This window comes from Magnolia sinica, chromosome 10 (assembly GCF_029962835.1).
Source record: "Magnolia sinica isolate HGM2019 chromosome 10, MsV1, whole genome shotgun sequence".
In the NCBI taxonomy this organism is placed as follows: Eukaryota; Viridiplantae; Streptophyta; class Magnoliopsida; order Magnoliales; family Magnoliaceae; genus Magnolia; species Magnolia sinica.
In genome coordinates, this window is record NC_080582.1 from 6,746,668 (window position 1) to 6,766,834 (window position 20,167).

A 20,167-nucleotide genomic window follows, 5' to 3' on the forward strand; every position below is an offset into this window, starting at 1 on the left:
AATTATCTAAAAACTTAGTAATTCAAGGAGAAACTAAGGATTCGAGGATATCATCTTGTAGAGTATTGTGGAGATCTTATGTCATTACCATGAAAATTGAAAAGAACATTCATTCTAATATAGTTTTAAAGAGATAAGAAGGTATATGAATTAGAATGGATTCCATCATTAAACCATGCTCGGGAGACAAAGTCAACCAAAGAATTAAACTAATTACCAACCACTCAACAATGCATGAAGGTTAGGAAGGATACCATCATCCTACCATGCCCAGGAGGCGATGGTGAACAACAGGGCTTCCTGACGTCATATACATCAAAAGAGAAAAGGAAATATTCAAAGCCATCGCAGACCCGTTGTAATTTTAGTCATAACAGACCATAAAAAACTAAAAACAATTCCTCAATTAAATTAAAAAAACAATATTAGTTCAGTTTAAACAAAAAGGCATAAAAAAACTCCCATCATCCTACAAGTTTCCCCTCTTAGCCCCAGCTAAGAGGTTAGCCCATCATGATGCGGCTAGATCTCATAATAATAATAAAACAAAATAAAAAGAACTAAAAAAAAAACAATACTCTCTTCTTGTTCACGTTCCTGGTTCTTCCTCCTTTCTTCCGTCCCCACCATCTTGCTCACTTTCCAGCCGTAGATCCTCCTCACGGAACTGCTTTTTAGTCCTGCTAGAATTAGGCTGCGGAAGCTGGAGACTCCAAGCACGCCCTCTGCTGCGAGATACCTCACGCAATCAAGAGTTCGACGTCTCCACTCTTCTTCTTCTTTGCTTTCTTTCCAAAAGGACAGCGTCCTCTGGGGGTGTTTTGACAGAACTACCTGATGAACGGTTCAGATCGGCCGTCCGATCGCCGTTGAGATCATGTAACGGCACGCAAAAATCGGCCAGCGTCCGGCGCTAAAACAGGCACGTACACTGTCTAATGGTGGGGTCCACAGTAAGCTTCAAATGATCAATCCAAGCCGTCCACCGGATTTATCTCAATTTTTCGGTCAGAATGGGCTGGTTTTTGTCGAGTTTTGGTGTGGTCCACCGATGTTTCTCTTCCACCGTCTATCGTCCGTTTTAATGATAGAAAACGGATCTTTGGAGTCTTTTGAATTTTTATCCACCTAGGCCTGAGTGAGCTTGGCGGTGTGAGTCTCATGAACGGTTTGGATCCTTCGAATAATTGCTGTGTGGGGCCCACTAACGAAAAACGGACGGACGCTGTCCGTCGGCTGTTGCGATAAAGGATTTGGTTCAAATGCGAAAAGTTTGAACAATGAACAAAGTGATCAAGTTGGCCACCCGAGTAAAAGCGCAGCTTAAGCAATCCAACACATGAGCTTATCCCGCTACTAGGGTAGCCACTGCGGGTCTTTCGCAAGGAGCAACACAGGCCAAGGGGAAAGAACATGTAAGGGGCGTCCTCAACTTCCTACACTAGCGAACAGAGAGTCGGGGAGCGGACAAACGAGTCCCCAAAGAACAATGACCACTACTATTGGTCCAAGCAGGATCCTGAACCCTTATAATCGACTAAAGTCATATTATTATTGCCGATATGGCCAACCGGCTTACTTATCAAACATGTGTCTTCAACGACAATTGGCTAACCTCACTATTAATGATGGAAACACTGAAAATATAAAGGAAGATTCGGAGATTCATGAAACAAAACACACCGTGAATGATGAAGCGAACGAAGTAGATTGGGTTCCACAAGATCATGGTGATTCTCTAATAGGGGTGTACACGAACCGAGTTAGCTCGGTTAGCACGCTCGACTCGACTCGAAAAAGCTCGATTCGACTTGGTTCAAAGCTGAGTTCGAGTCGAGTCGAGCTGATTTTTTGAGCTCAAAAATGAGTTCGAGCAGGCCCCAACTCAACTCGACTCGGATCGAATCGAACTCGGATTGAACCAGTTCAGTGACTAGGTTACTTTGCCATTGATGTTGCTCACCAAGTGTTTGATAAAATGACTTAACGAAGTGTGGATGGTGGCAAGGAAGGTATGTACATGAAATAAATACCCTTTTTTCTAGGTTTTTATGTTGCTTAGAAGGTGTTTGATAAAATACCTGTAAAACCATTGCTTCTGTTTCACATATAGAGGGATTTTGAAAGTGCAGTCCAGGTGTTTGTGGAAATGCCTCAATGGCAAACTTGGCTCAATCTTGGCTCGAACTCGGCCCAAGCTGGCCCGAGCTGCTGACCAAACTGAGCCGAGCTGGCCAGTCAGGCTCGAGGACCGAACCGAGCCGAGTTCGAGCTAAGGTCAGCCAGTGGCTGAGCCGAGTCGAGCTGAGGCCAGCTCGACTCGGTTCGACTCTATGTACACCCCTATTCTCTAATAGTGAGGCAGCTATTATATACACCAAAGAAAGAGGTACACCCATGACGACATGATAACATCTTTTGAACGAAGTGTGCAGTGAATCAAAAAATCTGTGATGTGATCATAGATAATAAGAGCAGCGAGAATATCATCTTCAAAGTCATTGTGGAGAAGTTACCGCTGAAAATGAAAAGACATCATTCCGCATACAAAATTTGTTGGATTAAGAAGGTTAGTGAGATGAATGTAACTGAATAATGTACTATCTCTTTCTCAATTGGTAAATATTATAAGAACTAAATAATATGTGATGTAGTTGACATGGAAGCTTGTCACATATTACTCGGTTGTCCGTAAAAATTAGATCGTGACGCCACTTATAGAGGACGAGATAATGTATACATTTTTGTCAAGAATGGTTAGAAAATCACACTTACCTATATGGAATTGGATGAGCAACCCAATGCTTCTAAAGTTGAGGGGCGTTCTCTCCTACCCATACAAGACTTTGTAAAAGAATTTAAGGAAATAAGAAAAGTTTATGCATTGGTTGTGAAAGGTAAAGAGGTAGAGCCCATGATTATTCCCAAAAAATTGAACCTGTTTTGTGAGAACTTGAGGCAATCTGGCCCGATGACCTTCCTGATGGTTGCCTCCCATGTGGGATATACAACATCATATCGACCTTGTTCCAGGGGCTGCCTTGCTTAACCACCCTCGTTATCGGATAAGTACGAGAGTGCAATCTTTTACATTGACAAGTGGAGGAATTGATCCGTAAAGGTCTAGTGTGAGAGAGCATGAGCCAATGTGTCATACTAACTCTATTGATATCTAGATTTGAGTTGGTGTATGTATATTGATAAATAACTAATAAATAAAATAACCGTAAAGTACATATTTTCTATACCACAGCTTGATGATATGTTAGACATATTAGAGGGGGGAAATTGTTTTCAAACTGGATTTGAGGAGCAACTATCATTATATTCATGTTCGACCAGGTGATGAGTATAAGACATCATTTAAGACCAAGGAGGGTATGTATGAATGGTTGGTCATGTCCTTCAGACTCTCGAATGCGCCTAATACGTTTATGAGGTTGATGAAACATGTTCTGAACCTATTTATTAGATGATTCGTGGTAGTTTATTTCAATAATATCTTAATATATAGTTAGAACGAGGCAGGCCATATGGGGCATCTCAGACAAGTGCTTCAAGTGCTCATAAAAAATAAGTTATACCTCAATTTGAAGAAATATATCTTTTTAACAAAGAACCTCTTATTTTTGAACTTTGTCATGACGTCCACGGGCATCCATGTGAACGAAGAAAACGTGAAAGCCATCAGAGAATGGTCAGTTCTGTTCAATATTGATGAAGTATGGAGTTTTCACGGGTTGGCGATGTTCTATCGTCGGTTCATGAGGAACTTCAGTACTATCGTGACACTGATCACTGACTATATAAAGAATGAACATTTTCAGTGGACTGACGAGGTCGACAGAAGTTTTGCTGAAAATAAGTGGAAGGTGTCCACTAGCTATTTCGGTCATCGTACTTTTCAGCTTTGATAAATTATTTTAAGTTGAATGTGATACTTCGTATGTTAGCATTGGGGGAGCGTTGTCTCAAGAGGGCAGGCCGGTAACCTTCTACAACGAGAAACTTAGTCATGCTCAGAAAAAATGGTCAATGTATGAGCTAGAATTGTACGCAGTGGTTCAAGCTTTAAGGTATAGGAGGCATTATTTAATTCAACGAGAATTTGTATTCTATACGAACCACCAAGCTCTCAAGTTTATTAACAGTAAGGCTAATGTTAACCGTGTGTATACAAGGTGGATTTATTTATTTTTTTTTTTTGCAGGAATTCACATTCGTGTTGAAGCATAAGGCCAAACAGTAAAATAAGGTAACTAATGCGCTTAGCCTGCATGCTGCCTTGTTAGTCACCATGAGAAATGAGATTCTTAGGTTCGAATACCTTAAGGACTTAATGCTAATGACGACAACTTCAAGAATGCGTGAATTAGATGCCATGAGGGTTAGTCGAATGACCTCCATATTTAGGATGATTTTATTTTTAATGGAAACCGGTTGTGCATTCTACGAAGTTCATTACGAGAACGTGTCATCCAAGAACTACATAGAGGTGACATCGACGATTACCTAAGGTGAGACAAGACAATAACTCTTTTGCAGGAGCATTACTATTGGCCACAGCTGAAACGGGATACTGGAAAAGCGATACAGGGATGTCATACATGTTATGCCTCAAAGGGGAGATCGCATAACACAGGCCTATACACTCCATTGGTGGTACCTAACGGCCCTTGAGAGGATTTATTCATGAACTTTATCATAGGTCTTCCATGGACCCAGTGTGGAATGAACTCAATGTTTGTTGTGGTCGACTGATTTCCAAAATAACTCATGTCATACCGTATCAGAAGACTCTTGATGCTACACATGTCGTAAATTTATTATTCCGAAAGGTTATTTGACTACATGGTATCCCAAAATCTGTCATATCATATCGTGATACTTACTTTTGGAGAAACTTGTGGAGGTAATTTAACACCAATGTACGATTTAGTAGTGCATATCATCAGTAAACAAATGGGTAAACTAAGGTGGTGAATCATACACTCAGGAACCTTTATACAATGCATTTCGGGTGATAGCCCAAACAGTGGGATTTTGCCTTAATTTAGGCGGAAGTCACGTTTAATAATATACAAAATTGTTTGACTGACAAGTCCATGTTTGGAGTTGTATATTGACGAGTACCTAAACATACTCTTGATTTGGTTCCATTACCCAAGATACTAAGCGTGAGCATTGTTGCAAAACATATGACAAATCAAATCATAAATATACACGCTATTGTTCAAGCCAAGTTGCAAGCATCCGATAACAAGTATAAGGAAATGGTTGACACATACATCGGCACCTCTAGGTATTCAATGTAGGCGATAATGTTATGGTTCACCTATGCAAGACGAGATTTCTAATCTATACGTACAACAAGTTGAAGAATAAGAAGATCAGATTGATGGCTATAGTCCATAAGATCAATGACAATGCATATGTTATTGATCTTTATGAAAATATGGAGATCTAATGCATGTTCAATGTGCCCGACATGTACTAGTATCATAAACTAGAGGATGACCAGAGTATAAGTTTTTTCAAGTGGAGGGAATTTAATGTACGATGTGGAGCAAGTACGTTCCTATCATAAATGGACCAAAAGAAGACCAAAGAAAAATCAATAAAATTTCAGCATAGTTCGATCCATTAAAGTCAATCAAGTAGGCTGAACGAATCAATTGAAGTCAGTCGATAGAAAATTTAGGTAAAAGTTTGCTGGACAATTTTTACTCATTTTGAATGATCAGAACAATACAATTTAACCGTGGAGTCCATGACGCAGGGGAGGACGTGAGGTAGAGCACCGTCTTCCTCAAGAGGATAACGATTCCCAATCCATGGAACTTCTTTGGACTCCTCACAGAGACTTCTCGAATCCACGAGGAAAGAAAGCAGAAAATAAAAATAAATTCTAATAAATTCGAAATTGATTAATGAATGAGTAAAAATGAGTTCACAACCCTTTAAATAAGGGTACCAACCAATGAGAAAGAAATCAGAATCAAACTACAACTAAAACTCCTTCGTGACTTACTATAAATAGTAAACTTACTATTTATAGATGGTCGTGATGTCTACTAGTGCGCGAGGTTTTCGGCCAAAAATAGTAAGTGTCCTATTTGGCTTCACCAAACCGTTCTCTTAATTATTCTAAGCTCTTTTCACGTTGGGCGCAACTCCTAAAGCCCAACGGATGAAGAGTTATAATCAAACTAAAACTTACTATTTATAGTAAAAATGAAATTAAAACAGGAAAACGACCGTTGATCAAGGAGTTTTTCACAATTTTGAGCTGCGCAACCCGGCATAGCAGGGTTGGTTGGCTAAAGTAGCTCGTTCTACCCCAAAATCATATATTTTACATCAGATAACTCATTCCGGATTGCGAGATACGCTCGATCTAAGGTCCGATGGTCCGGATCACTTCTGTCGTCGATTGGGCCTTTTCTGATCCATCTTGGCCATGAAACTGTCCGTGACCCGCTCTACACCAGTCCACCATGATGTCTGCCTCCCATATCCACGTCGTACATCCGTTTTGGCCGTCCATTTTTAGAGTATGAGCCCGAGAATGCAGTATATCCAAATCTCAAGTAGAACACACGTAGGAAATAGTGGCAATTAGCCATTAAAACTTTCCAGGGTAAATTAAAAGGTTTGCATCAACCTGGTATTTGTCTGGTCGATTCATCTAGGCTTTCTTATAATAAAGATTCCTGTGGCCCCCGTGAAGTTTTTAACCGGCTGATTTTTTCGTAAGGTGGCCCACACATGTATATGCATTGTGAATCATTGGTTTTTTTTTTTTTTCAGCCGTCCAACTTTTCATGTATATGTGGACCGACTCATGACAAACCATCTTGATTCTCCTTGGACCTGGCAAATAAATGTAAGGCCCACCAGATTTGATAGGGGTATTACATTTATTGTGGGCCCACATTGTGTATTTCCCGTTTATCCAAGCCGTCCATCGGACTTTCCAGCCCATTTTGAAATGTTGATACAAAAATTAAGCAAATCCAAGTCTCTGATGGACCACGTTACAGGAAACAATGGTGATTGAACACCCGCCAATAAAAAGCTTCCTAAGGCCCATTATAATTTTTATCTGCCATCCAACCTGTTGATAAAGTCAATCAGACTTGTGACGAAGGGAAAATACAAATATCAGCTTGACCCAAAACTTTCGTGGGCTACAAAAAGTTTTTAATGTTCATTCACCACTTTTTCCAGTGGTGTGGTCTACTTGTGAATTGGATCTCCTTAAAATTTTGTATAGTGTACTAAAATGATATTTAAAGACGAATGGACGGTGTAGATATACAATATATACATCAATGAAAGCCACACATGGTAAGAGTAACACCCACTAAGGTGTTAGTCGGGTAACATCTAATCCGCTCCCCACTCCATCATCAGCTTCGACCGCCACCTTTCTCGATTTGGAAACAGGAATAACGCCTCAACTTCAACCGCAAAAGACACACTCCATATACGTGTGGAAGTGAGTTACATGCGTGTGATCCCTAACGTTCATAGAGTAGTCCCTCTGTCAATGCTCGTTAGATATATATGGATGGTCCATCTATCAGGTGGGCCACTCATGTAGGAGGAAATGGACGGTTACAAAATTGATAACCAAGAATTAAACATTCAGTTTATGAGTGGCCCAGATTTATGTTAGGATAGAACCGTGATCTGATGGCCATTCCACGAACGCCATATATACTTCATACGTATGAGAATTTTGCACGTTTAGTGCGTTGGTCTTTGGCGCTTGGAGATGGGGCGATTCGAGATAACATTCCCGTTTCCCAAAAGATAAGAGGTCTTATCGAATCCGTCCCGACGTATTGATACGCCGCGTTTGAATTTGAGTAATCTTCCAATGATCCAAACCGTCTATACGACGATTCTCACTTTGTATGGTTGAAAATCAACAACCGAAAAAAATCCCTCCATTTGATTATTTCAACCATCTGATAGTTTGCCTCCTTTGCTTCGAAGATGAACGGTAACCGTAGCCTTTCTATGATCAAACGGTTGAAATATTCAATCCGAGAGCTTTTTTCTTTTTTGTAAAAATCCTATCCATTGAAAGCCTTACCAAATAAACGGGTTGGATCGTTGAAAAAAAAAAAAAAAAAAAACTATCTCATTCCAGTGCGGAGGATGTATAATGTATTCGAGCAAACCTCAAAGGATAAATACAACGGTCCACACGTACTGCAACGAGGTTGTGGCAATGGCTTCCCATGGAGACTCGCCCTTTCAGCCTCAGTAAATGATGATCCCAACCGTTCATATGGAATTTCCTAGAGAATCAGGATAACCCAAGAAAAATCCTGCTGATCTGAGATCATCATCACCGTTCGATTCAAGACGATTCAGAAACTCCTTTTATGTACCGTTTCTTCAATTTCACTTTTAATGAATGTACGGATTTTTGAGTGACGTATTTTCTAAATGATCCATTAACAGTTTTCTATTTTAGATGAACGGCCTGGATCATCACATAGTGGGGCGCAAGGGGCGAGCCTCCATGGAGAGAGCCCTACTACTAGCAACCCATATGCTCCCATCTTCATATCTTCTTCTCTATCTTCCTCAGAGAAACCATTACTCCCACCATTTTCAAAACCAAAAAAGAGGCCATCCAAACATGTCTACAATCTCAGCTTACAAACCCAATTTCCAATCTCTCTCTTTTCTCCCTACGTTCTCTCAAAAGACCCATCTCCCAAAACCTCTCCTTACCCTTCCCTTTTCAAAAAATCCCACCTCTCTCCTCTCCCTGACCACCACCCGCATTCTCCCTCCTCCCTTAGAAAACTCAAGAAGAGCAAGCTGTTATACTTCTCAGGCTGGTGATGTCCTTGTGGCCCCCACTTCAGATTGGGATTCAATTGAGGATGTCGAAAATAAGGGGTTTGATTGGGGACAGCAAGAGGAAGAAGAAGAAGAAGAAGTGGTCTCTGAAGGAGAAGAAGCAGGCGGGGTTCGAGGAGCAGAGAGTGATGTTGGAGATTACTATCCCAACCCGCCCGAAGACGCGAAGATCTTCGTGGGTAATCTGCCTTTCGACGTCGACAGCGAGAAGCTGGCGCAGCTCTTCGAAAAAGCTGGAGTTGTGGAAGTTGCTGAGGTGAGTGTGTAAACAAACAAGGAGATGAAATTGGGCATTGTCTGCATCCCACTCTCGCCGCACATGGCAATGTAGCACATGTATGTGACATCCGAGCCGCTCATCAGCCCCAATTGTCATTTGTTGTTTGGTTCCCAAAATCCGGTCGGCGGGTTTTGATAATGTGGGCCACCCGTGCACACTGAATGTGGACCATTGGTTTGATTTTGTAACCGGTCGCATTGGATAACTGGTCTGGATCTTGGATGCATATGGACTATTCATTGATTTTTTTTTTTTTAAACAATTCATTCTCAGCTGTGATTAGAATAGGCTAATTTTTGGGCCACCGTGCATACATGGTAGTGGCCCACCAGATGAACGACTTCGATCATGCACGAATGAGCTGCATTCCAGATATTGTTAGAGTAATATGCAGATGTTGCATTGCTTGTTCTTATTCCTGGCATTTTTCAGTTTGATGGTAATGTCTGCAGTTTTTCCTTTTGATTGCACGTGAGTGACAGAATTACAATAAACACTTAAGATTTTTCCTCTATAATCTGTTAAATAGCATCAATCCGCGCTGAAATTCATTATAATTTTTGCCATTATTTCTTTTGTTCAGGTAATTTACAACAGGGAGACGGACCAAAGTCGTGGATTTGGGTTTGTGACAATGAGTACCGTCCAAGAAGCAGAGAAAGTTGTTGAAATGTTCAACTGCTATGTAAGCTTTTAAATCATCAGTTGTTGTTGTTGTTGCATTCATTTTTCCTTTTTATTTATTTATTGATTTGTTTTAGTAGAGATACTTTTCATATGACAGTGGTAGAAGCATTAGGACAAAACAATTAGTAGTTTGGATGCCTCGAATGCTTGATACTGGATGGGTTTATTATCTCAGAACTGAAAATCGAAGCTCAGGTGTGTTTGGATGCCCTATCGTAATGGATTGAAATGATTAGTTCGATGAGGATAAAAAGATGAAATCAGAATTGCATTCCATACTATACATAATGGGGAAGTAGCCCTCGAATTGTAGTTAGATTCTTTTCCAATTCAGCTTGAAAGTATAGTGTAATTACAGTTTGGTATACTAAGTGATTGTAACTTGGTTAGTTCCACTTTACTGAGCTAATTATCGCAATTCAATTCAATTCTGCATCCAAACGCAGGCTTGGGGTATGTTTGGCTGCACTTGGGTGGAACTGACTTCCACCCAAAATTTAAAGTTATGCTTGTCTTGGATTTTACTTGAAATGAGCAGATAATCGATTTCAGGCAGAAGGCTGATAGCCTGCCTAATCTGGCCCTCATCGCCATATACCACTGTAATCGTGGTTTGAGTTACTTCCAAACATGCCCATGCTTTGTTTCATCTACTTCTTTTCTCAAATTGACTTTTGTTTGCAGGAAGAGAGATGCTAATGAGGCTCATCCAAGCCGCTCCTTCTGCCCAACCACATAATGATCCAGACTTTTCATTTTTAAATTATAAGGTCCCGCCACTTATGGCCCACATGGGAAAAATCTCTCACTAGATAACCGAAGTGCTATATAATCCACCTTCCTATAGGTATTGACTACATCTGATCTGTAAGATTTTTCCATGTGGGCCATATCCAGTGGGGCTTTCTGAATGAAAGAGCCGTCTGGATCTTCCTGTGGTGGGGATAGCTTCTCTGGCAAGGATTTTGTGAGAATATCCTTATTTCATTGGTCATCCACCATTCTCACATTTCTTAGCTTTCTTTAGGTATTCTAATATCAATGTCTGGAGTTATATCTTTCCAATATCTGTAGACGTGTACTGATATTTAGTTTCAATCCCAATCAGGACCTCAATGGCCGGCTTCTGACCGTGAATAAAGCATCCCCTCGAGGTTCCCCTCAAGGTTCCCAGCTTACTCAAGTGAGAGCTGATCTCGGGCCAGATCACCGAATCTATGTGGGGAATTTGCCATGGCAAGTAGACAATGCCCGCCTGGAGCAGATTTTCAGTGAGCATGGCAAGGTGGTTGACGCCAGAGTTGTTTACGATAGGGAGACCGGACGATCACGTGGCTTTGGTTTCGTGAGGATGTCAACGAAAAACGAGCTGGACGACGCAGTAGCAGCTTTAGATGGCCAGGTGAGTCCTGTTCACATGCTTATTTAAAACCAAGGCATTCGCTTCCTGAAATCAGAATTCATGCAATTCCTCAATCTCCCAACCATCTTTAGCCTATTGGTTTCTAATCCTTCTGGTGATATACGAACCAAGGTCTAAAGTATCATCCAAAATTGGTAAATTCCACCCAATATGAACCAGTTTCGGCAAGAAACGATATGGCTGTGTTGGCCCTTTTTTGGTGGTGAATGATACGGTACACCTAAACCAATCTCAATCCTTGCTATGAACAGCCCTTGCCCTTCATTGTCAAAGGGGTCCTTACACATGCAAACAATGCTCAATTGAAAGTGAATTCAATACTGGAACTCATAGTCACATACAGAGTTTTGTGGAACATACTTGGTGAAAGTCACAGGTAGGGCTTGGATGTCTTTGTTTGGATGTTTTTGTGTGCGTGCGTGTGTGTGTGTGCGTGCGCACTAAGAAATCAGTAATGTGTGTGTGTGCGCACTAAGAAATCAGTACTGTGTGTGTGCGTGCGTGCACTATGAAATCAATAGCGGGTTATCAATTTAGGCATCCATCAGTTAGATTTTCTCATGAAATTTGATTTATTGTGGGTTTAGTTCTTATAATCCTCATGCTAATGCAGCATTATTTATTCAACTATGATTTTGAAAAGGGAAGAGAAATCCAAGATACAAAGAACAACCTATAAAATTGGAGCATTTGGATGCTCAATTGAATTTCAGTATCTCAGTCGATAAAGTGGAAATGGACATCTAAATTCAAAACTAACAATGCAATGACTTCAGTGCCATACCCACATTGCTGTTTTTCTCTTTACTGAATTGAGTTATTGCTAGTCAATTCAATTGAGTGTCCAAACATACCCTTATGTAATGCATGTCGTCAGAGATCAGAATGCTATGCTTTCTTTATAGAACATTCTATTAAATACTTGTACTTTTGCATCCATCATCATCAAAACCCTTCCCCAATTATTTGTGGTTGGCTATTAACAGCTTCTTCTTTTTTTTTCATTCTAACGATTAAGGTCCATTTGGACACACTGCCGAAACCAGGGTTTGGAAGCGAAACCCTTGTTGGAATCCAATACCTGGTTTTGCGGCCTGTTTGGATTGCCACCCGAAATGTCGGTTTCAAATTTGGCTGACCAAATAGTTTCTAAAAAGCCAGCTCCCCAAAACCAATCTGATTAGTTGACAAAAAATGTCTTGATGGGGAAAAGCCTTTCGTGGAAATTGTCTAAACTCGCCCTTATTTCGCTTTTTGTTTCTCACCAATAGACCCATGATCTTAATCATTGTGAATTTTACCAACATTGTTTCTTGTGCTGATCAGAGCTTGGATGGACGGTCTATCAGAGTTAATATAGCTGAGGAGAGGCCACGGCGCAACTCTTTTTGATCATTATTAGGTCTGCTTGTTGCCACGTATAATCTGCAGATCTCCGTCTTGAGCTCGTAATCTTCATCCCTCCAATTCAGACATTTCTCGAGTAGGTCACTCGTAGGGTGCCTTTTGTTTTTGTTTTTTGCTTCTTCTTTTTCATCTAGTTGATGATGGAGAGCAGTGCAATTATCTATCGGCTTGGAAATTTTCATGACTTGGCCTCAGCTGTTTATGCACGTTGTTATTTCATTGAGAACTGGTTTTCTATGGTATCTTTCTTACATCTTATTCAATTGGATAAATGATTACCTTTCATGGTTCGCCTTTAGAATATCGGTTTGCTTTTTGTGCCATGGGAAGTGTTTTTCCTTCACTAATCAATTCCCAAGGTGCTATTGCCAGACTTACACCTGCAGTGACAAACAGGTGGACCTCATTTGAGCTCAACAAGTTTCAATATAAATGTTTTATATGGTAATTGTGGCATTATATTTTCAACGCACTAAAACTCCAATTATAAAATTCATAAAGATATTAATTTCCCACATACCAATTAAAGTCTAGTTTGGAAAGTTCCCGGGAATAGCTTTAGAGGCCTATCCAAACCACTGTTTTGAATTGGTTACCAGATGGGGTTACCAGCTGGACATCATAATTGTATTTAGAGGTGTAAACTAGTCAAGCTTGGCACAGCTCGACTCGGCTCGGCTACTAGCTGACCCCAGCTCGAACTTGGCTTGGGCCAGTTCGAGCCAAGATCGAGCCGAGTTCGCCTGTGCAGCATTTTCACAAACACATGGACTGCACCTTCAAATTCTCACTGTATGTAAAACAACAACAGTAGTTTTACAAGTATTTCATCAAACACCTTATAGGCAACATCAAAATCAAGAAAAAAGGGTATTTGTTTCATATACATACCTTCTTTGCCACCAGCCGACACTTCGTTGAGTCATTTCATCAAACACTTGGTGAGCAACATCAATATCAAAGTAACCGAGTCACTGAACTGGTTTGATCCGAGTTCGATTCGAATTGGGGTTCAATCTGAATCGAGTCGAGCTTGGGTAAGCTCGAACTCGGTTCGAAAATTTATCGAGCTCAGAAAATCAGCTCGAACACAGTTTCGAACCGAGTCGAATTGAGCAAGCTAACCGAGCTAACTCGGTTTGTGTACAGCCCTAATTGTATTGGCTACCCCATTGTGCAATACGGGTGCAAACTAGGGCTGTATAGGCTGATAGAATGCCAATAAGGCCGATAAAATTTCCCAATTTTATCTAATTTTTTCATTGTTTCTTCATTTCACCGATGAGGGAAGCTTAGAAACTCGTTTTATAGTAAATATAGGCCTTATATATATATATATATTAAAACACAAGATTTGAATGAGATTCTTAATCGAAGCAAATGGGAAAACTATCACCTTTGTTCATTTTTCATCTTCTTTTTCTTGTGTTTCAATATGATGGGCCCTAATGTATCAAATGGTGCTTGATTTGTGTTTGAGCAGAGCCTATTTGGTTGGGTTTTAGCAGGTCAAGGCACAAACAACATTTTTTTTTTTTTCTGATACACCATTGAATCTGTTCAAAACATTTTTAAAAAGAAATAAGAAGAAACAAATTCCAGTGTTTTACATTTGTCCAATTTCTTAATAAATTTTCAAATTCTTTGTGGGCCAGAAAAAATAAAATAAAAAAATTTATCACTTGATTCAAAGGTAAGCCAAAAGTGCTGCTGGCCACTGAATTCGGCCAATGGCAATTACAACTCAATTTCATTTGATATAGTGGCATAAAAACGCACCCGAATATAGTATGATCCAACTTAGCTTATAGGGATAACCTTTTTTTCTTCTTCTATTCCTTTGATACCACAGTTCAATCAGATGACAGATAAACACAGGTCAGGACTTGTAAGATTGGCAACATTAATCAATAGTACCATCATAGAACCCTGTAAACTAACACAAAATCATGTACACATGGTTTAAAACCACAAAGCATCCATGGAATCCACTGTTTCATTTTCATATATGGACAATGAGATTTATCTGTTCCAAAATCCAATCAATAACAAATATATGTCAACTAATGCCATTTGCTTGAGCAAAAGAATATTTCTTCACAGAAACAAATCCTGTACATTGGATTACTGTCGAACAACCAATTTCCACCATTTCTTAAATTGGTGCCACTAGTCCAGAATTCACATGGCAATATGGCATACATGTAAACCAATCCAAACTCTCCAAATCATAGGTCCAATTGTAGATGGAGCACATCCCAACAACTGTACATATCGGATTATCTTAATATTCCAATTATTGAGCCATCAAATGGACAGCTTAAAGAGATAATGTCAGTGGCCCAAATTCAACATCTGATATGAGATGATCAAGTTTCAAGATGTCCCCATCGACAAACAGTCTGGATTGACTTACAAATACCAAGAATACAGCGGATGAATCGCCGGACACGGCAGACGGTAGTCTAGCCCGATGGAGAATCAACCAAACACAATCACACCATTGAAGCAAATGCTGTTTCTTACAAGAACTTCAGAAGCCTTTCCATGCAGCTAGAACCTCTTGGAAGATTTCAGCTATCAGATCCCTATCTGCATATTGCAGAAAAGCGTTGAACTCATCACGGATGTCGAATATCTTCCCGAAGTTTACAAGGTACCTCAGGCAGCTGCTTTTCAGTACCGGCAGCTGATAGAGCGACGCAGTTTGGAGCCTCTCGAGCACGTTCTTGGCATCTATGTCTTCTAGAAGGCTGTCATGGCAGGCTTCCTTCAGGTCTGTGATGTCGTACTTATCAGCCGCGCGGAGAAGCGCGAGCCGGTGGGCCAAGAATTCCTCATGCTGGATGTTGCCGTAGATATAGTTGAGGAATGCCTGGCAGGCCTCGGCTGACATGTCGGAGATTTCTATGGTGGATAGCTCCTTCTCCTTGAGGTTGTGTGAGAACATGCTGTGGAAGACAGGGGATCTTGTGGCAAGCACGGCGCGGTGGGCCTTGACTCTCCCATCAGAGACGTTGATGGTGATGTCGGTGTGGATGCTTTCTGTGAGCATTCGACCAAGGGATGAGATGGCTGTTGTGTTGGACCGTCTTTGGATGTGACTGCCAGTCCAGATGGAGCAAGGCTCACCACCCTGTGATTTAGAGGACAAATCAAAGGCTGAGATTTAGATAAGATTGTTGAGGATGTGGAGTTTCCTGATTAAGTAGAATATTCTTAGATGCCTTAGAATTTTGAAGATTTGAACTGCTTTTGCAACCACAAGAGCCATAATTTAAATCACACGACCCAGAATGATCTCCAAGTCTCAATTGCCATCCGTGGCGAGTTGTGGCACCAAGGACATGGACCCACAACAGATTCTGTTAACTTCTCATAGGAAAGCATGGTCCCACCAACATCCCATCATCAGACAGTGATGGCGACTAGCCCAATGTTTATTACAACTTGAAAGTACCGCACAGAATCATTCCCACTTCAAGATTTGGCTGCTTGGGAAAACAGCAATCTGAAAAGGTATCACACATCGCCAGTGTTATTGTTATGATTTTTTTCACTAGATTTCTTATCAGTCGGATGTATTAGCCCGTGGGGTCCATGTTATGCTTATATTCATGAACCATTGAAAAAAAAAAAGAAACATGAGTGATATGCTGTTAGTAGTATCTTGATGCTTTTTAGACTAGATTGTATAGTATTTCATCAGCCTCTTTGCTATAAGCTATTTCAGAGTTCAGATTGTATAGTAGTATTCTGCAAGGTCCTGAATTTTCATAGTTTCTGTTTCTTCAAATGTAGATCAAGTAAATGAGTTTTGTTAAGCACATGAATATTTGATTGGTCTAAATAAGCAGCGGAGCCCACATATCTGAATACGGGGTCCAACGTCCTGCCTATTTAAATCCATCGACTTGTGGCTGCTTATTGGCCACGTGCTTATGGATACTGGAAATAAGAAAACAAGGAAAGACAGATGGACGTACGACTGGATCTGCAATCTTCAAATTGAGGAACTCAACGTCAATGATGAATTTCCCAGCAAGTGGAGTCTCGATTGCCCAGACGAAATCGTCGTTGTTCTTGAGGGGTTTGTCTATTACTCCTGCAAATAGAAGAGATGTGGAAATAGTACAAAAGAAAAATTCAGAGAGATTAGGTTTTCGCTAGAAGAAGATTTTGAAAATTAAGAAGACAATGGGAAAATTAAGATTAAGATCAGAAAATTATAGGTGTAGGGTGTATGCTATGAATATTTTCATTGCCATTTTTTAAAAATGATGATCAGATGATCAGGTGTGGGCTGCCATCTGCTAGAGAAGCTTTGGATGATTCTATCAGGATGGCCCTCACATCTGATCAGACCATGCTGGTGAGCTTATGTGGGAGGATCATGTCCCACAAGGGTCCAGTGGCAAGAATAATAGAATCCAATCTCTGACAGGTGACTTAGAATGTTCCATAATGGAAATGATGGCATAAGAAGCACTAATAGCGACAGAGCTTTGTTGTAGGTGAATCTTGCTGCAATCAGGACAAAAATCTAAGAGTGATGAGAAATGGGTCCCACTTGATCCCCAAATGCTTCTAAGAAGCAGAAACAAACGGGACACACTTACCCTCACCAACCAATCAAAAGAACCAAATGGAGAATATTCACTTACAACAGGTATTTGCTATGGGTGTTCTCACACAAATCATTCCCTACTAAAACCTGTACTGGGAAATTCAGAAAAATGAAAAAAATTCAATTAAAAAAAAAAAAAAAGGTTTGCTGTCTGCAAAACACAAACATTTGGGGGGAATTCAATATTTAACAAATAAAGTCAAAACAAAACTGCTAAAAATTACCATAAAATAGTAGAACACACACACACACACACACACACACAGGTGAAACTGAATACTTGAAATTCAAAGACCCCCCTTTTTTTTTTCTTCTTCTTGAGGAATAACTTAGATGAATGAATTTTTTTTTTACCATAAAATTAATTTTTTTTTTTCTTTCTTTTACATGGATATGGATTTTACCGATCAGGAATAATAAATATACATGTACACAAACACACACAAGCATAAACACACAGAAACGCCCATGAGCGGGCTCACAGAGAGATCAGCTTTGCAAAAAAAAAAAAAAGAAATGAAAATAAAAACATGAAAAGAGAATTACCTGGATGAACAAGAACTTTGCTATCTCCGATTGAACAACGCAATCGAATGATAAAAGAAGCAATTGGAGGCTGATCTTTATTAAAATTTGATATCACTGGATACAGCTTAATATTCAGAACCCGGTTCTTTTCTACCGAAAGATGCCTTCATACAAACAGAACAGAAAACATTCAACATAAAAAATCACTGATAAAGAAAAGATGAAAAAAAGAAAAAGAAAAAAAAGAGAGAACTGAAAAGGGTGATTCAAATGCTCTTGCATTACATCAAATATTTTTTATAAAAGTAACTATTTTTAGAGAAACTGAAAAATTAGTGAGGGATCAACTCAGAATGTCTAAATTACTGAATTGATTTTACCCTTTCATCTATGAATGTAATATAAAGTTTTTTTTTTTTAAATTTAAAATTTTAAAATTTTAGGAATTAGCTTAGATTTCGATCAAAACAGAAATTCGGTCAGATGAAGAAAATGAGTCAAAATTTTAGGTACTTAAGTCCAATCAAAAGATAGCAGAAAGTGGAAATCGACAAAACAGAGAACCATGAATTATCAGAGAAAAAAATGATATTATGAACCATAATTTCAAACAAAAAATCCAAGAATTTCTTCATGTTGGTAAGATGTGTCTTGTTGAAAGTGACATGTCAACCATTCACCTCTGTATTGTAACATTGCTTCCCTTGAAAATATGAAAAACATTCGGAAAAAAATAGAAGAAATTTCTTAAAAGAAATCTCTTGAATTTCTATTGCTTGCAGACTACAAAAATTTCCAATAGGAAAACTAGAAAATAACAATTTTCTCCAAAAAAAAAAAAGAAAGCAAAAATAGAAAAAAGAGTTGGCACACTGTTCTTAAACACGATCTTCAAAGCTCCCGCGATCAAAGAACTCGAATCCTCTTAAATTCTTTACAAAATATTCAAATTGGGTAGATGGGTCTTGTAAAAACTCATCAGAATTTAAATAAGATAGAAAGAAAAAAAAAAAAAAAAAACCACACCTACTGAATTTCTGTCAAATTCCGTTGAATTTGCCAAATGAGTATTGTTAAAAAGAAGCCCACTGACCTATTTCAAATCAAAATTATCTAAATTCTTTTAAAAAAATCTTCGAATCGGGTAGATGGGTTTTGCTAAAACACATCAGAGCTTAAATAAACAAGAAACAAAAAACCACCAACAATAGAAATTCTTTGAAATTCTACTGAATTCCATCCAATCGGTTAATGGGTATTCCTAAAAAAGAAGTATACTGACCAATTCCAATTCCCAATCCTGAAGGGATCGGATTTCCGATACGTGCATGATGCGAGGCTTTCGATTCTCCATTGGGCAAGGCGGGCAGTGGTGTCGACCTTGTAGGCAGACTCGCCGTTCATCCTCGCGGCAAAGATGATAGCAGTCGTGATGTCATGGATGCAGTCGAAGATACCGTCCAAGATTTCTCCGGGCTTTCCCAGGATTACTGATGAAAACAGAGTAGAAAAGGCAGAGATAGGAGGAATGTCCTTGAACCATGGAAGAAATTTTGGATTTTTGAATGTTGGTGAGATGGGTTTGCTGGGAAGGAAGCCTTTTGGAGGTTGCTTTACGCCATTGGAGAGAAAGAGTTGCAGAATGGAGTTTTTGCAATGGGGAGAGAGAGGGAGAGAGAGAGTGCTTTTATTGGCTTACACTGCACTTCGAGAAGCGGTTTTTCTTGTACAGAGGAGTTATTTTATACTCTGGCTTTCATGAAGCTTGATACGCAGGCTAGGCACCATATATTTTAGGTGGCGTGAATAACTCAAATTGAGCCGGTAGGTAAGTCAGGGTCCCAAATTCAGATTGTTTGAATAATCCTAACAGCTGATTCATGGACACTTGTTTATTGAAACAGGACCGTTGGAATTTTTTCATTTTTAACCGTCCAATCAGTGTCTACTGATTCGATATTCAGAAAATGACGTAATTTTGATTTTTGGTTCATGCTCATCTGGGATCCACTATTTGGACGTACCTGTATGCCACGTATGCAATTTTTAAGTAATTTCTAAGTGGCTGCGTATCATCTCTCATATCTGACCGAGTATCAAAGTATTTCTCTTTTAATTTTTTGAATGACGTTTTCTACGCTACGTCCCGACGTATTGTTGTAGGATACGTCTGGAAATATCCGTTGAATGTGGAGTTATGCTTCACTGATCCAAACCGTTTATAATGTGGGGATCATCTTGGATGGGGGATAGGAACTCTGATAATAGTCTTTGAACAGATAATCGTTCGACTCTTTTACTTTTTGATGTAGACAGTCATCTTAACCGT

General features: G+C 39.6%; 2 protein-coding genes across 2 annotated transcripts; one reads left to right on the forward strand and one right to left on the reverse strand.

Annotated features, from left to right (window-relative positions):
• The first annotated feature begins 8,576 nt into the window (after window positions 1-8,576).
• LOC131257873 (28 kDa ribonucleoprotein, chloroplastic-like) lies at window positions 8,577-12,925 on the forward strand. Its single transcript, XM_058258799.1, has 4 exons — window positions 8,577-9,142; window positions 9,750-9,851; window positions 10,962-11,255; window positions 12,603-12,925. The coding sequence occupies exons 1-4, from the start codon at window positions 8,660-8,662 to the stop codon at window positions 12,666-12,668; spliced, it is 945 nt and encodes a 314-aa protein (XP_058114782.1). The 5' UTR covers window positions 8,577-8,659; the 3' UTR covers window positions 12,669-12,925.
• A 1,802-nt stretch (window positions 12,926-14,727) lies between these two features.
• On the reverse strand, window positions 14,728-19,615 carry LOC131257874 (BTB/POZ domain-containing protein At1g55760). The gene is made up of 4 exons (XM_058258800.1): window positions 19,121-19,615; window positions 17,857-18,002; window positions 16,670-16,788; window positions 14,728-15,819 (listed from the first exon to the last, which is right to left on the reverse strand). Exons 1-4 carry the CDS (start codon window positions 19,240-19,242, stop codon window positions 15,217-15,219), a joined length of 990 nt encoding a protein of 329 aa, XP_058114783.1. The 5' UTR covers window positions 19,243-19,615; the 3' UTR covers window positions 14,728-15,216.
• Between the last annotated feature and the right edge of the window lie 552 nt (window positions 19,616-20,167).

Excerpts from the sequence above, each read along its gene's own strand:
- LOC131257873 (XM_058258799.1), top strand. The coding sequence starts at position 8,660 with ATGTCTACAATCTCAGCTTACAAACCCAATTTCCAATCTCTCTCTTTT. Across the intron at positions 9,143-9,749 it reads GAGTTGTGGAAGTTGCTGAG|GTAATTTACAACAGGGAGAC; the intron begins GTGAGTGTGTAA and ends TCTTTTGTTCAG. Across the intron at positions 11,256-12,602 it reads TAGCAGCTTTAGATGGCCAG|AGCTTGGATGGACGGTCTAT; the intron begins GTGAGTCCTGTT and ends TGTGCTGATCAG.
- LOC131257874 (XM_058258800.1), bottom strand. The coding sequence starts at position 19,242 with ATGAACGGCGAGTCTGCCTACAAGGTCGACACCACTGCCCGCCTTGCC. Across the intron at positions 18,003-19,120 it reads AGGATTGGGAATTGGAATTG|GCATCTTTCGGTAGAAAAGA; the intron begins GTCAGTATACTT and ends GTTTGTATGAAG. Across the intron at positions 16,789-17,856 it reads CAAAGTTCTTGTTCATCCAG|GAGTAATAGACAAACCCCTC; the intron begins GTAATTCTCTTT and ends TTCTATTTGCAG.